Genomic DNA, 17,035 nt, shown 5'->3' on the forward strand with positions numbered 1-17,035 from the left:
CGTCATAGTTCTCTTGCGCCCTCATAGTTCCTGTGCGCCCTCATAGTTCCCGTGCGCCCTCATAGTTCTCGTGCACCCTCATAGTTCTCATCATAGTTCTCGTGCACCCTCATAGTTCTCGTCATAGTTTTCGTGCGCCCTCATAGTTCCCGTGCGCCCTCATAGTTCTCGTGCACCCTCATAGTTCTCGTCATAGTTCTCGTGCACCCTCAAAGTTCTTGTCATTGTTCTCGTGCGCCCTCATAGTTCCCATGGGCCCTCATAGTTCCTGTGCGCCCTCATAGTTCCCGTGCGCCCTCATAGTTCCTGTGCGCCCTCATAGTTCTCGTGCACCCTCATAGTTCTCATCATAGTTCTCGTGCGCCCTCATAGTTCCTGTGCGCCCTCATAGTTCTCGTGCACCCTCATAGTTCTCATCATAGTTCTTGTGCGCCCTCATAGTTCCCGTGCGCCCTCATAGTTCCCGTGCGCCCTCATAGTTCTCGTGCAGGCTCCCTTTTCGCCGCTCACGTGCCTCAGACGCGGCGGAACACCTCGAAGAGCGAGGCCACGGCGTGCATCCGGTAAAACAGGTTGAGAGGAATGGCAAAGTTCAGCACTGAGGTCCAGATGACGAAGCCAAACGTTTCCTCCTCCAGTCCGTTATCGTACTGAGGCCGGCATCCGAACGCCGGCAAGATCCAGAACTGCAAGAAACAGGCCGGTCAGGGGAGGGCATCCGATCCACACATATGTTTTAATATGAACATTCATCAACAACAAAACAAAGCAGAACCAGAGCGAGAACAAACAAAACCAAGACATCAAAACTGTGGCCCACAAACTCCAAAACAAACACCCCATCCATCCATCTTCTTCCGCTTTATCCGGGGCCGGGTCCTGGGGGCAGAAGTCTAAACAGGGACTCCCAGACTTCCTCCTCCCCAGACATTTCCTCCAGCTCCTCCAGGGGATCCCGAGGCATTCCCTCCAGCGTGTCCTGGGTCTTCCCTGGGGCCTCTTCCCGGTGGGACATGCCCGAAACACCTCCCCAGGGAGGCGCCCAGGAGGAGCAGCAGCTCTACTCCGAGCTCCCCCCGTGTGACGGAGCTCCTGCCCCTATCTCTAAGGGAGGGCCCAGCCACCCGGCGGAGGAAACTCATTTGGACCGCTTGTATCCGCGATCTTTTCCTTTTGGTCATTGCCCAGAGCTCATGACCATAGGTGAGGTCAGGAACGTAGAGGGACCTGTAAATAGAGAGCTTTGCCTTTGGACTCCTTCTTCACCACAACAGTCCGATCCAACTGTCAATCTCACGCTCCATCCTTCCCCGAGATACTTGAACTCCTCCACTTGGGGCAAGGACCCCTCACCCACCTGGAGAGGGCAAGACACCTTTTTACAGTCAAGAACCATGGCCTCGGATTTGGAGCTGATTCTCATCCCAGACGCTTCACACTCGGCTCAAACCGTCCCAGTGCAGCTGCATGTCCGGGTTTGATGGAGCCATCGGGACAACATCGTCTGCAAACAGCAGAGATGAGATCCTGTAGTCCTCAAACCGGACACCCTCCGACCCCTGAACTCGCCCTCCGACCCCTGACCACACCCTCCGACCCCTGACCACACCCTCTGACCCCTGACTGCGCCTAGAAATTCTGTCCATATAAACTATGAACAGAACCGGTGACACTGGGAACAGGACTTACTGCCGGCAATGCGAACACAGCTCCTGCTCCGGTCATACAGGGACCGGACAGCCCTGAGCAAAGGGCCCCAGACCCCGTACTCCCGAGCACCCCCCAAAGAACACCCTAAGGGACACGGTCGAATGCCTTCTCCAGATCCACAAAGCACATGTGGACTGGTTGGGCAAACTCCCATGAACCCTCGAGCACCCGATGGAGGGTATAGAGCTGGTCCAGTGTTCCACGACCAGGACGGAAACCACTCTGCTCCTCCTGAATCTGAGGTTCGACTATCGGTCGGATTCTCCTCTCCAGTACCTTGGAATAGACCTTATGGGGAGGCTAAGGAGTGTGATCCCTCTGTAGTTGGAACACACCCTCCGGTCCCCCTTCTTGAACAGAGGGACCACCACCCTGGTCGTTAGTCCAGAGACACTGTCCCTGACCGCCACGCGATGTTGCAGAGACATGTCAGCCAAGACAGTCCTACAACATCCAGAGACTTTAGGTCCTCAGGGCGAATCTCATCTACCCCCAGAGCCACCGAGGAGTTTGCCAACAACCTCCCGGAGGTGTGAGTTGAAGACCCTACTGACAGAGGTCTCCGCAAGACGTTCCCAACAGACCCTTACAATGCTTGGGTCTGCCAAGTCTATCCAGGTGGTTATCGGTTGACAACTCTGCCCCTCTCTTCACCCGAGTGTCCAAGACACGCGGTCGAAGGTCAGATGACACGACAACAAAGTCGCTCATTGACCTCCGGCCTAGGGTGTCCTGGTGCCATGTGCACTGATGGACACCCTTGTGCTTGAACATAGTTTTCGTTATGGACAATCCGTGGCTAGCACAGAAGTCCAATAACTGAACACCGCTCGGTTTCAGATCGGGGAAGCCGTTCATCCCGATCACCCCTCCCCAGGTGTCACTGTCATTGCCCTCGTTGGCGTTGAAGTCCCCCAGTAGAACAACGGAGTCCCCGGTCGGTGCACTGTCCAGTACCCCTCCCAAGGACTCCATGAAGGCCGGGTACTCTGCACTGCTGTTCAGGGCGACACAACAGTGAGAGACCTGTCCCCCCACCCAGGGTGAACTCCAACACGTGGCGGCTGAGCTGAGGGCCCACACCAGCCCCGCCTTTCCCCGCGGGCAACACCAGAGAAGTGGAGCGTCCAGCCCCTCTCGAGGAGATGGTTCCAGAGCCCAAACTGTGCGTGGAGGTGAGGCCGACTATATCTAGTCGGTATCGCTCAACCTCCCGCACAAGCTCAGGCTCTTTCCCCCCCAGCGAGGTGACATTCCATGTCCCCAGAGTTAGTCTCTGTGTCCGGAGATGTGGTCGTCGAGGCCCCTGGCGTCGACTGCCGCCCAGATCACTCTGCACCGGCCCCTTATGGATCCCATGGGAGGACGGCCCCATTCGGGCTGTGCCCGGCCGGGCCCCGTGGGGAAAGACCCGGCCACGAGACGCTTTCATCGGTTGATTATGATGTGTGTCCAGTCCTTGGTTGTTGATGCAGTTTGAGGAATCCTTCTCTTTGTAATGGCCTTCTTTCCTCAAGAGTATGATCCAAGGGTATCCATAGTTTCCATAGGAGTCCAAAGGCCCAAATACAGAGTCCTGAAATCAAATGGAATGGCAATGCCAAAAACAGTCTTTTTGTTGATCTCAGTCTAAACTTGTAAACAACAGGACAATCCCAAAACACATGAGAGTTGTTTTCCTCCTGCTGCCACATCCTCTCCAACAGTCTGCATTTCCCTGTGAGTAATGGGCACTTTGACATGGGCTTAGAAAGAAACCAGACACACTTTTCCAACAGAATTCCCTCCAAACATGTGATCCTGTGGTTCTCCAGTGAGATGTACATACAACTTTTTTTTTTTTTAAATAAAAGAAAATATCAATACTGTGACTGGAGTCCGTGACGATATTATCGTATCGATATTTTGAACACAACCCTAATTCATGGTGGTACAATGGAGCACAAATTGCCTGCTGCAGACGATGTTCTATTATATTTGAGGAAACCAGAAAATTCCATCCCCAAAGTTAAATGCAATTCCTTAAAAACTTATTCCTTATTCCTTCCTCTCTTAAGAAAGATCTTGAAAATGGAACCTTATCCCAGAGTTAAGTCTAAGTCAAAGGTTGAAACTATATGTTGGAGAGGATGTGGCAGCAGGAGACGGACTGTTGGAGAGGATGTGGCAGCAGGAGGCAGACTGTTGGAGAGGATGTGGCAGCAGGAGACAGACTGTTGGAGAGGATGTGGCAGCAGAAGACAGACTGTTGGAGAGGACGTGGCAGCAGGAGGCAGACTGTTGGAGAGGATGTGGCAGCAGGAGGCAGACTGTTGGAGAGGATGTGGCAGCAGGAGGCAGACTGTTGGAGAGGATGTGGCAGCAGGAGACAGACTGTTGGAGAGGATGTGGCAGCAGAAGACAGACTGTTGGAGAGGATGTGGCAGCAGGAGGCAGACTGTTGGAGAGGATGTGGCAGCAGGAGGCAGACTGTTGGAGAGGATGTGGCAGCAGGAGACAGACTGTTGGAGAGGATGTGGCAGCAGGAGGCAGACTGTTGGAGAGGATGTGGCAGCAGGAGGCAGACTGTTGGAGAGGATGTGGCAGCAGGAGGCAGACTGTTGGAGAGGATGTGGCAGCAGGAGGCAGACTGTTGGAGAGGATGTGGCAGCAGGAGGCAGACTGTTGGAGAGGATGTGGCAGCAGGAGGCAGACTGTTGGAGAGGATGTGGCAGCAGGAGACAGACTGTTGGAGAGGATGTGGCAGCAGGAGACAGACTGTTGGAGAGGATGTGGCAGCAGGAGGCAGACTGTTGGAGAGGATGTGGCAGCAGGAGGCAGACTGTTGGAGAGGATGTGGCAGCAGGAGGCAGACTGTTGGAGAGGATGTGGCAGCAGGAGACAGACTGTTGGAGAGGATGTGGCAGCAGGAGACAGACTGTTGGAGAGGATGTGGCAGCAGGAGGAAAACCACTATCATGTGTTTTGTGACTGTCCTGTTGCTCTACAGACAGTTTTTGACATTGACATTCCACTTGATTTTAGAACTTATGTACTCGGTCATAAAATCTCCTGCCATGGACATAATAAATGGATACCTTTGGAATGTGCTTTAGGCGGCAGGAAAAAGGCCATAACAAAGACATGGATGACATAATAACAGAAATGAGACAAATGGAAAAAATAACATTCAAACTTGATATGGAAATGGACAAATTTGACCGACTCTGGACTCACTGAGACGTTTAAATGTCTGGGCAGCACCAAGCGGCGATCTGGTTTCCGCCTTCAGCGCCGCCATGTCATGCTGCTGCATTTCATTATTAATGTCACAGATCATAATGGCCAGACGGTGTAAGGATATGTCCCACTTCAGACCAGTGCGAAGCTTTGAGACCCCACTTCAGACCAGTGTGAGCTTTGAGACCCCACTTCAGACCAGTGTGAGCTTTGAGACCCCACTTCAGGCTTGAGTTATCCGTGTTTGCTCATCTCTTGCTCCTCGTTTCTTGGGATTTTGAGGGTAAAACTGTATTTTTCAAGATTTTATGCATAATTTAAACGTGCTGTCAAAGCCAAAATATTAAGTTCAAACCAACTTGAAACCAATAGTTCCAAAGGTCCAGATTCTATTGTGTCTACTTTACTTAAGTGTTTATACAATGCAACTAGTTTTCTACATCTAGATTTAAAAATAAAAGACTTTCCAGGCCAACATCAGCTTGTAAATAAAATAGTCTCATACCATCAACCAAGGCCCAACCTTGATGTCATGGAACCGATACCACCGATATTCAATACCTCATCTCTAATCCGACACACAGGAGACAGTGTTATGGGAGGGCATCAGGGCATACTCACAGAGATGTTGCACATGGTGAGGAACAGGACGATGTTCTTCAGGAGTTTTCTCTTGAGTTGAGTTGGCGGCAATGGCAATGCGGTGCCAACAGCCAAAGGCACCTGAGAGGGCTTTCTGCTGTACACCGGCACACTTTCCTCCAGCTCCTCCAGACCGCGGTCCAAGCCGCGGTCCAGGCAGCGGTCCAGGCCGCGGTCCATGCCGCGGTCCATGCCGCGGTCCATGCCGCGGTCCATGCCGCGGTCCAGACCACGGTCCAGGCCACGGTCAGGGCCACGGTCCAGGCCATGGTCCAGACTGCTTTCCTGCGTCTCATATGCACGGTTTATAATGCCATTATAAAGGGGCGCCAAAGAGGAAGTGACAGAGAAGACCTCAGGTGCAGCGGGCAGCTCCTCGTGCTCTTCCTGTCTGTACAAAGACTCGATGATGAACAGGTTCTGGACGTACTTCTCCAACACAATGAGCAGAGAGTAGAAGCCGTTTGTCCAGCGGTAAGAAGCCGTGCTGCTGCTGCTCAGCACAGACACAATACTGCACCAGGACATGAGCCACGAGCCCACGGCCGAGCCAAACAGCAGCTCTGTGTCCAGCTGCCGAGATGGATTTTTGGACTTGTCGAAGGGGCGGTGCTGTGCGCGGTAGATGAGCAGCCCCACGGCCGCCGCTCCACACATGCTCAGAAGCATCACAATGCCGTAGATGTAAAACATGGACACAGCGGCCAGCCGCGTCTCGTCCGACTGCTCTACGTGTGTGACGTAAACCACAAGAACTGCGATGGTGCTGGCCAGAGCCAGCAGCCCCAGGACAGGGCCCACGCTCAGGCCGTGGCTCAGAGGGAGAAGCCTCCTCTTGGAACTGTGAAGGTCCAGAGTTCGCCCGATGTTCTTCCACATCACAAACAACATGGCCGACACAAAGATGTGGTACTCAATGTTAAAGGGGTAAAGGTAGTACAGGCTGTTGGCGAAGATGGAGCAGGTGGAGGTTGAGCAGTTACACGGTGGCGCTGAGTGGTCTGGAAGAAACAAGAACACAGGGAAGAACCGTCAGAACACAGGGAAGAACCGTCAGAACACAGGGAAGAACCGTCAGAACACAGGGATGAACTGTCAGAACACAGGGAAGAACCATCAGAACACAGGGAAGAACCGTCAGAACACAGGGATGAACTGTCAGAACACAGGGAAGAACCATCAGAACACAGGGAAGAACCATCAGAACACAGGGAAGAACCATCAGAACACAGGGAAGAACCATCAGAACATAGGGAAGAACCATCATAACATGATGAGGAGAGGTCTGCTCTGGTCCTTTAATTAAAGTGTGCAATAAATACAGGCTCAAAAATCATTTTCTGAAATGCACACAAAAACACACTTCTTGAACTGGTAACGCTCTCTCTCTAGGGTGTAGTATTGTCATGTACCTGTAGTATTGTCATGTACCTGTAGTATTGTTGTGTACCAGTAGTATTGTCGTGTACCTGTAGTATTGTCATGTACCTGTAGTATTGACATGTACCTGTAGTATTGTCGTGTACCTGTAGTATTGTCATGTACTTGTAGTATTGTTGTGTACCAGTAGTATTGTAATGTACCTGTAGTATTGTTGTGTACCTGTAGTATTGTCATGTACCTGTAGTATTGTCGTGTATCTGTAGTATTGTCATGTACCTGTAGTATTGTCATGTACCTGTAGTATTGTCGTGTACCTGTAGTATTGTCATGTACCTGTAGTATTGTCATGTACCTGTAGTATTGTCGTGTACCTGTAGTATTGTCATGTACCTGTAGTATTGTCATGTACCTGTAGTATTGTCGTGTACCTGTAGTATTGTCATGTACCTGTAGTATTGTCATGTACCTGTAGTATTGTCGTGTACCTGTAGTATTGTCATGTACCCGTAGTATTGTCGTGTACCTGTAGTATTGTCGTGTACCTGTAGTATTGTCATGTACCTGTAGTATTGTCATGTACCCGTAGTATTGTCGTGTACCAGTAGTATTGTTGTGTACCTGTAATATTGTCGTGTACCTGTAGTATTGTCATGTACCTGTAGTATTGTCGTGTACCAGTAGTATTGTCGCGTACCTGTAGTATTGTCATGTACCTCTAGTATTGTCATGTACCTGTAGTATTGTCGTGTACCTGAAGTATTGTCGTGTACCTGTAGTATTTTCGTGTAGCTGTAGTATTGTCGTGTAGCTGTAGTGTTGTACCTGTAGTACTGTCATGTACCTGTAGTATTGTCATATACCTGTAGTATTTTACCTGTAGTATTGTCATGTACCTGTACTATTGTCATGTACCTGTAGTATTGTTGTGTACCTGTAGTATTGTCATGTACCTGTAGTATTGTTGTGTACCTGTAGTATTGTCATGTACCTATAGTATTGTCGTGTACCTGAAGTATTTTATTGTGTACCAGTAGTATTGTCGTGTACCTGTAGTATTGTTGTGTACCTATAGTATTGTCGTGTACCTGTAGTATTGTCATGTACCTGTAGTATTGTCATGTACCTGTAGTATTGTCGTGTACCTGAAGTATTGTCGTGTACCTGTAGTATTTTATTGTGTACCAGTAGTATTGTGGTGTACCTGTAGTAACGCCGTGTACCTGTAGAATTGTTGTGTACCTGTAGTATTGTCATGTACGTGTACCTGTAGTATTGGTCATGTACCTGTAGTATTGTCATGTACCTGTAGTATTTTTGTGTAGCTGTAGTATTGTCATGTACCTGTAGTAATGTCATGTACCTGTAGTGTTGTACCTGTAGTACTGTCATGTATCTATATTATTGTCATGTACCTGTAGTATTGTCATGTACCTGTAGTATTGTCGTGTACCAGTAGTATTGTCGCGTACCTGTAGTATTGTCATGTACCTGTAGTATTGTCATGTACCTGTAGTATTGTCATGTACTTGTAGTATTGTCGCGTACCTGTAGTATTGTCATGTACCTGTAGTATTGTCATGTACCTGTAGTATTGTCATGTATCTGTAGTATTGTCATGTACCTGTAGTATTGTCATGTATCTGTAGTATTGTCATGTACCTGTAGTATTGTCGTGTACCTGTAGTATTGTTGTGTACCTGTAGTATTGTCATGTACCTGCAGTATTGTCGTGTACCTGAAGTATTGTCGTGTACCTGTAGTATTGTCATGTACCTGTAGTATTGTCATGTATCTGTAGTATTGTCATGTACCTGTAGTATTGTCGTGTACCTGTAGTATTGTTGTGTACCTGTAGTATTGTCATGTACCTGCAGTATTGTCGTGTACCTGTAGTATTGTTGTGTACCTGTAGTATTGTCATGTACCTGTAGTATTGTCATGTACCTGTAGTATTGTCATGTATCTGTAGTATTGTCATGTACCTGTAGTATTGTCATGTACCTGTAGTATTGTCGTGTACCTGTAGTATTGTTGTGTACCTGTAGTATTTTCATGTACCTGTAGTATTGTCGTGTACCTGAAGTATTTTATTGTGTACCAGTAGTATTGTCATGTACCTGTAGTATTGTCATGTACCTGTAGTATTGTCGTGTACCAGTAGTATTGTCATGTACCTGTAGTATTGTCATGTACCTGTAGTATTGTCGTGTACCTGTAGTATTGTTGTGTACCTGTAGTATTGTCATGTACCTGTAGTATTGTCGTGTAACTGAAGTATTTTATTGTGTACCAGTAGTATTGTCATGTACCTGTAGTATTGTTGTGTACCTGTAGTATTGTTGTGTACCTGTAGTATTGTCATGTACCTGTAGTATTGTCATGTACCTGTAGTATTGTCATGTACCTGTAGTATTGTCGTGTACCTGTAGTATTGTTGTGTACCTGTAGTATTGTCATGTACCTGTAGTATTGTCCTATAGTATTGTACCTCTAGTATTGTCGTGTAGCTGTAGTATTGTCATGTACCTTTAGTATTGTCGTGTACCTGTAGTATTGTCGTGTACCTGAAGTATTGTCATGTACTTGTAGTATTGTCATGTACCTTTAGTATTGTCGTGTACCTGTAGTATTGTCGTGTACCTGAAGTATTGTCATGTACTTGTAGTATTGTCACGTACCTGTAGTATTGTACCTGTAGCAGGGCTCAGATTAAAGTTTTTCACTTGTATAGCGGCGTTGCTAAACAATCCATTAATTGTATAGCTATTTGATAATTGCATAGCAAAACACGAAAGTGACTAACAATCCACAATTTAACAATTTCCATTGATATAACACGATTATTTATTTAAAATGTATTTGTAAATATTCTATTTAAAAATTGTAAACACTTTTTAAACATTAAAAAAAAAAAAAGATACAGAAAACTTGCAAATAAAATTAGTTGTTGAACAAATTAATCAACACAAAGTCAGATGGCCTTATTTACAACTTTCTTCCATATCAACATCAGATTACTATTTGCAGGAGTCTCATTTACATATTAATTGTCATTACACTCACAAAAAATATGTATTAAGCTTCTGATGGAAAAATAAATGTTGCTGTGGCGTCCATCATGGTGTATTTTATGTGTTATTCAAATTGTACCGCTCTATTTGACGTTCCATTCCATTTTTCATTTTGCTATTTGTTGATGTAGAAGTACTCTCGTCTCGGGTCCGGCTGCACATTCTGATCAGTGTAATTCGCTGCGCCCAAAATACACATCTGATTGTTAAAAACGAGGTTGTGTCACTTGGCAGTGTAAATATGAATATTTTGGCATGTGTATGATCTGCAAAGACTTTTGCGTTTAGGAGCTATTGACCTCGGAAGTCCGACTTTACCGCACGTGGCTCCTCCCACTTTCAGACTCGTGATCTGAGGCAGCAGCAGGACTTGTCATGACAACACAGCGTCCTACATTGTGTCATGCTGTTATTGATGATCGATTGACAAGAGATCAGTACTTTGTAGTAGGCGCTTTGTTTATGCAAGTGAACACGCATTTTTGTATCGCAAAAGCTGCGATACAAAAACACTTTTTTCTGACGAATTCGTCGCATTTGAGAGAAATTGCGTCGCATTTTGCGATGCAATACCGCTTATTCTGAACCCTGTGTAGTATTGTCATGTATCTGTAGTATTGTCATGTACCTGTAGTATTGTCATGTATCTGTAGTATTGTCATGTACTTGTAGTATTGTCGTGTACCTGTAGTATTGTTGTGTACCTGTAGTATTGTTGTGTACCAGTAGTATTTTGGTGTACCAGTAGTATTGTCATGTACCTGTAGTATTGTACCTGTAGTATCTGTATTGTTGTCATGTACGTGTAGTATTGTCGTGTATCTGTAGTTTTGTACGTGTAGTATTGTACCTGTAGAATTGTACCTGTAGTATCGTCATGTATCTGTAGTATTGTCATGTACCTGTATTTTGCGGTGTACCTGTAGTATTGTTGTGTACCTGTAGTATTGTTGTGTACCTGTAGTATTGTCATGTACCTGTATTTTGCGGTGTACCTGAAGTATTGTCATGTACATGTAGTATTGTAATGCACCTGTAGTAATGTCATGTAACTGTAGTATTGTACCTGTAGTACTGTCTTGTATCTGTATTGTTGTCATGTACGTGTAGTATTGTCGTGTATCTGTAGTTTTGTACGTGTAGTATTGTACCTGTAGAATTGTACCTGTAGTATCGTCATGTACCTGTAGTATTGTACCTGTAGAATTGTACCTGTAGTATCGTCATGTACCTGTAGTATTGTCATGTACCTGTAGTATTGTCATGTACTTGTAGTATTGTCGTGTACCAGTAGTATTGTTGTGTACCTGTAGTATTGTTGTGTACCAGTAGTATTTCGGTGTACCAGTAGTATTGTCATGTACCTGTAGTATTGTACCTGTAGTATTGTCATGTACCTGTAGTATTGTACCTGTAGTATTGTCATGTACCTGTAGTATCGTCATGTACCTTAAGTATTGTCATGTATCTGTAGTATTGTCATGTACTTGTAGTATTGTCGTGTACCTGTAGTATTGTTGTGTACCAGTAGTATTTTGGTGTACCAGTAGTATTGTCATTTACCTGTAGTATTGTACCTGTAGTATTGTCATGTATCTGTAGTATTGTCATGTACCTGTAGTATTGTCATGTACTTGTAGTATTGTTGTGTACCTGTAGTATTGTTGTGTACCTGTAGTATTGTTGTGTACCAGTAGTATTTTGGTGTACCAGTAGTATTGTCATGTACCTGTAGTATTGTACCTGTAGTATTGTCATGTATCTGTAGTATTGTCATGTACCTGTAGTATTGTCATGTACTTGTAGTATTGTCGTGTACCTGTAGTATTGTTGTGTACCAGTAGTATCTTGGTGTACCAGTAGTATTGTTGTGTACCTGTAGTATTGCTGTGTACCTGTAGTAATGTCATGTACCTGTAGTATTGTCATGTACCTGTAGTATTGTCATGTACTTGTAGTATTGTCGTGTACCTGTAGTATTGTTGTGTACCAGTAGTATTTTGGTGTACCAGTAGTATTGTCGTGTACCTGTAGTATTGCCGTGTACCTGTAGTTTTGTACCTGTAGTATTGTACCTATAGAATTGTACCTGTAGTATCGTCATGTACCTGTAGTATTGTCATGTATCTGTAGTATTGTCGTGTACCTATAGTATTGTCATGTACTTGTAGTATTGTCGTGTACCTGTAGTATTGTTGTGTACCAGTAGTATTTTGGTGTACCAGTAGTATTGTCATGTACCTGTAGTATTGTACCTGTAGTATTGTCATGTACCTGTAGTATTGTCATGTACCTGTAGTATTGTCATGTACCTGTAGTATTGTCGTGTACCTGTAGTATTGTTGTGTACCTGTAGTATTGTCATGTACCTGTATTTTGCGGTGTACCTGAAGTATTGTCATGTACATGTAGTATTGTCATGTACATGTAGTATTGTAATGCACCTGTAGTAATGTCATGTAACTGTAGTATTGTACCTGTAGTACTGTCTTGTATCTGTATTGTTGTCATGTATGTGTAGTATTGTCGTGTATCTGTAGTTTTGTACCTGTAGTATTGTACCTGTAGAATTGTACCTGTAGTATCGTCATGTACCTGTAGTATTGTACCTGTAGAATTGTACCTGTAGTATCGTCATGTACCTGTAGTATTGTCATGTACCTGTAGTATTGTCATGTACTTGTAGTATTGTCGTGTACCAGTAGTATTGTTGTGTACCAGTAGTATTTCGGTGTACCAGTAGTATTGTCATGTACCTGTAGTATTGTACCTGTAGTATTGTCATGTACCTGTAGTATTGTACCTGTAGTATTGTCATGTACCTGTAGTATCGTCATGTACCTTAAGTATTGTCATGTATCTGTAGTATTGTCATGTACTTGTAGTATTGTCGTGTACCTGTTGTATTGTTGTGTACCAGTAGTATTTTGGTGTACCAGTAGTATTGTCATTTACCTGTAGTATTGTACCTGTAGTATTGTCATGTATCTGTAGTATTGTCATGTACCTGTAGTATTGTCATGTACTTGTAGTATTGTTGTGTACCTGTAGTATTGTTGTGTACCTGTAGTATTGTTGTGTACCAGTAGTATTTTGGTGTACCAGTAGTATTGTCATGTACCTGTAGTATTGTACCTGTAGTATTGTCATGTATCTGTAGTATTGTCATGTACCTGTAGTATTGTCATGTACTTGTAGTATTGTCGTGTACCTGTAGTATTGTTGTGTACCAGTAGTATCTTGGTGTACCAGTAGTATTGTTGTGTACCTGTAGTATTGCTGTGTACCTGTAGTAATGTCATGTACCTGTAGTATTGGCATGTACCTGTAGTATAGTACCTGTAGTACTTTAGTAGAAAAAGCTTCAGTTGTTTCATCTGGACTCAGTTTGAAAAAATAGACATTTCGACTCTCATCCAAGAGTCATTGTCAATAAAAGAATTTAGATCGAGAACTCCGATATTAATACTGTTCTGTGGTAAGACCCGCCCATTGGGAGGAGCCTTCCTGAAGTAGAAAGAGTTGTTTGTTTCAACAGAAACTCCCCCCTTGTATCTACCGAGCTAGCCTATTCAGAATTTTAATGGGCTATTAGAATCCTCTTTGTCTTTGTGAGACCCTGGCTCAACCACCCTGAGTACCTGATTAGCATCTGAATGTCCTCTACCTTTCCAGGGGTTCAGTAACCCATTATAAATAACAGGAAGATTAAACCTTAGCCCTCCATTTCTGTTTAAAGAAGGTCTTTCTTTTTTAACAAAAATAGCTTCCTTGACTCCTCTTTCAAACCATCTTTTCTCCTGCTTAAAACCTTCACCTCACCGTCTTCAAACGAGTGATTAGAGGCTTCAAGATGGAGATGCACGGCGCTCTGTGGACCTGAACTTGTATTTCTTCTGTGCTGATAAAGCCTCTTGTGTAGAGGCTGTTTTGTCTCACCTATGTACCGTTCTTTACAGCTTTCTTCACTGCATTGGATAGAATAAACTACATTGCTCTGTTTTTGAGTCGGCAATTTGTCCTTAGGATGAACCAGTTTTTGTCTTAAAGTGTTTCCTGGTTTAAAATAAACAGGGACTTCATGTTGTCTAAAAATTCTCTGCAGTTTTTCCGACAGGCCAGACACATAAGGGATAGAAACACCCTTCCTTCTCTGTTCAGTTTCCCTTTTGTCCTGCTTCTTGGTTCTCTTCACTCTGTTGAGAGCCCAAGCGGGGTAACCACAGGCTGAGAGGGCATTACGGACATGTTTTTCCTCTTTCCTCTTGCCCTCTGAGCTGGTGGGCACACCTTGAGCTCTGTGTTGTAAGGTTCTGATCACCCCCAGCTTGTGCTGTAGTGGGTGGTTGGAACCAAAGAGCAGATACTGGTCCGTGTGTGTAGGTTTCCTATATACTTCTATTTGGAGTTTCCCGTCCTCTCCTCTGATCGTGGCACAATCAAGAAAGGCCAAGCGATTCTCCTTAGCGTCTTCTCTTGTAAACCTGATATGTGGGTCCACAGCATTGATGTGATCAGAGAAGGTTTCCAGCTCTTGTTTCTTGATTGTTACAAAAGTATCATCGACATAGCGGAGCCACAGTTTTGGGGCGGAGCCTGAGAATGAGGACAGTGCCTTCTTCTCAAAGTGCTCCATGTACAGGTTGACCACTATGGGAGAGACGGGCGAGCCCATGGCACAGCCATGAATCTGTCTGTAAAATTGTCCCCGGAATTGAAAGTAAGTGGTGTTCAGACAGATGTCCAACAGTTTACATATGTGTTCAGGTGTCAGTTTGGTCCTTTCCTGTAGGGTGGTGTCTTCCTGCAGTCTGATCCTCACCGCTGCTACTGCATCAGAGGTCGGGATGCAGGTGAACAGGGACACAACATCATATGAAACCATGAGGTCATCTGGATCCAGTTGGAGATGTTTCACTTTATCCACAAAGTTGTGCGTGTTTTCCACATGATGTACCGAATTCCCCACAAGCGGAGCCAATATAGTTGTTAAATGCTTGGCCACATTGTGAGTGATGGAATCTGTGCTGCACACTATGGGTCTGAGTGGAACCTCCGTTTTGTGTATTTTTGGAAGGCCATAAATGCAAGGCATGGCTTCACCAGGATACAGTCTGTAATACAGAGGCCGGTCTATTTAAACTTCCTCTTTTTCCAACCTTTGTAAACAGTCTATCACTTTCTTCTTGTAGCCACTGGTCGGATCTCTTTTCAAGCGCTCGTATGTGGTCGTGTCCTCGAGGAGGGTGTGGACTTTGGCTTCGTAATCAGCTGCGTTGAGAATCACAGTGCAACGTCCCTTGTCTGCTGGGAGGATGTTGATGCTATGATCTTTTTCCAGTGCTGAAAGTGCTTTTCTCTCTTCAGCTGTGATATTTGAAGGCGGTGGTTTGGCACTCTTCAGGGTCGCTGTGACACGTAACCTCAGGTCTGCAGCCTCCGATTCAGTGTTGTTTCTAATTGCCGTTTCAGTGGCTGTGATGTAGTCCTCTGTAGGGATGTGTTTAGAGGTGACAGAAAAGTTGAGACCTTTAGAGAGCACCTCCTTTTCTGCCTGTGTCAGAACACGATCTGATAGGTTCTTAATCCAATTGTTTTTGCTGGTCGCTAATTTGTCTGTCTCAGTCCTAATGTCTAGCTCGACCTCACCTACATTCTTTTTGTTCAAAAGAATGTTGAACTTCTTGATTTGGCGTTCTTTGCTCTTCCTGTGCTGTGCTTCTTGTGCTGTCTGTGTAAAATCCAGCACTCTTTTGAAAGCTTCTTCAGGGAGTATGCTGGTTAATTTCTCCTGTAAAGTTCCTGTTCTGTCTTTCAATTTATCAATTCTGACGTAGTATTGTCATGTACCTGTAGTATTGTACCTATAGTATTGTCATGTACCTGTAGTATTGTACCTGTAGTATTGTCATGTACCTGTAGTATTGTACCTGGAGTATTGTCATGTACCTGTAGTATTGTACCTGTAGTATTGTCATGTACCTGTAGTATTGTACCTGTAGTATTGTCATGTACCTGTAGTATTGTACCTGGAGTATTGTCATGTACCTGTAGTATTGTACCTGTAGTATTGTCATGTTCCTGTAGTATTGTCATGTACCTGTAGTATTGTACCTGTAGTATTGTCATGTACCTGTAGTATTGTACCTGTAGTATTGTCATGTACCTGTAGTATTGTACCTGGAGTATTGTCATGTACCTGTAGTATTGTACCTGTAGTATTGTCATGTACCTGTAGTATTGTCATGTACCTGTAGTATTGTACCTGTAGTATTGTCATGTACCTGTAGTATTGTACCTGTAGTATTGTCATGTACCTGTAGTATTGTACCTATAGTATTGTTATGTACCTGTAGTATTGTACCTGTAGTATTGTACCTATAGTATTGTCATGTACCTGTAGTATTGTACCTGTAGTATTGTCATGTACCTGTAGTATTGTACCTGGAGTATTGTCATGTACCTGTAGTATTGTACCTATAGTATTGTCATGTACCTGTAGTATTGTACCTGGAGTATTGTCATGTACCTGTAGTATTGTACCTGTAGTATTGTCATGTACCTGTAGTATTGTACCTGTAGTATTGTCATGTTCCTGTAGTATTGTACCTATAGTATTGTCATGTACCTGTAGTATTGTACCTGTAGTATTGCCATGTACCTGTAGTATTGTACCTGTAGTATTGTCATGTACCTGTAGTATTGTACCTGTAGTATTGCCATGTACCTGTAGTATTGTACCTGTAGTATTGTCATGTACCTGTAGTATTGTACCTATAGTATTGTCATGTACCTGTAGTATTGTACCTATAGTATTGTCATGTACCTGTAGTATTGTACCTGTAGTATTGTCATGTACCTGTAGTATTGTACCTATAGTATTGTCATGTACCTGTAGTATTGTACCTGTAGTATTATCATGTACCTGTAGTATTGTACCTGGAGTATTGTCATGTACCTGTAGTATTGTCGTGTTCCTGTAGTATTGTCATGTACCTGTAGTATTGTAC

The 17,035-nt window shown here is 44.5% G+C and overlaps 1 protein-coding gene across 1 annotated transcript in view; it reads right to left on the reverse strand.

Annotated features, from left to right (window-relative positions):
* Positions 1–422: 422 nt before the first annotated feature.
* Positions 423–17,035, reverse strand: part of LOC140372414 (proton channel OTOP1-like) — a 17,955-nt gene continuing 1,342 nt past the window's right edge. The window contains exons 3-5 of the mRNA XM_072459510.1: positions 6,623–6,726; positions 5,551–6,572; positions 423–686 (exon numbers count right to left, since the gene is read on the reverse strand). Coding sequence (XP_072315611.1) covers positions 516–686; positions 5,551–6,572; positions 6,623–6,726 — 1,297 coding nt within the window. The 3' untranslated portion in view covers positions 423–515. The remainder of the gene's footprint in view (positions 687–5,550; positions 6,573–6,622; positions 6,727–17,035) is intronic.

The sequence above is a fragment of the Eucyclogobius newberryi genome, unplaced genomic scaffold, assembly GCF_026437365.1.
Source record: "Eucyclogobius newberryi isolate DKJ021-1_F unplaced genomic scaffold, fEucNew1.0.hap1 SCAF_23, whole genome shotgun sequence".
NCBI classification, from domain to species: domain Eukaryota; kingdom Metazoa; phylum Chordata; class Actinopteri; order Gobiiformes; family Gobiidae; genus Eucyclogobius; species Eucyclogobius newberryi.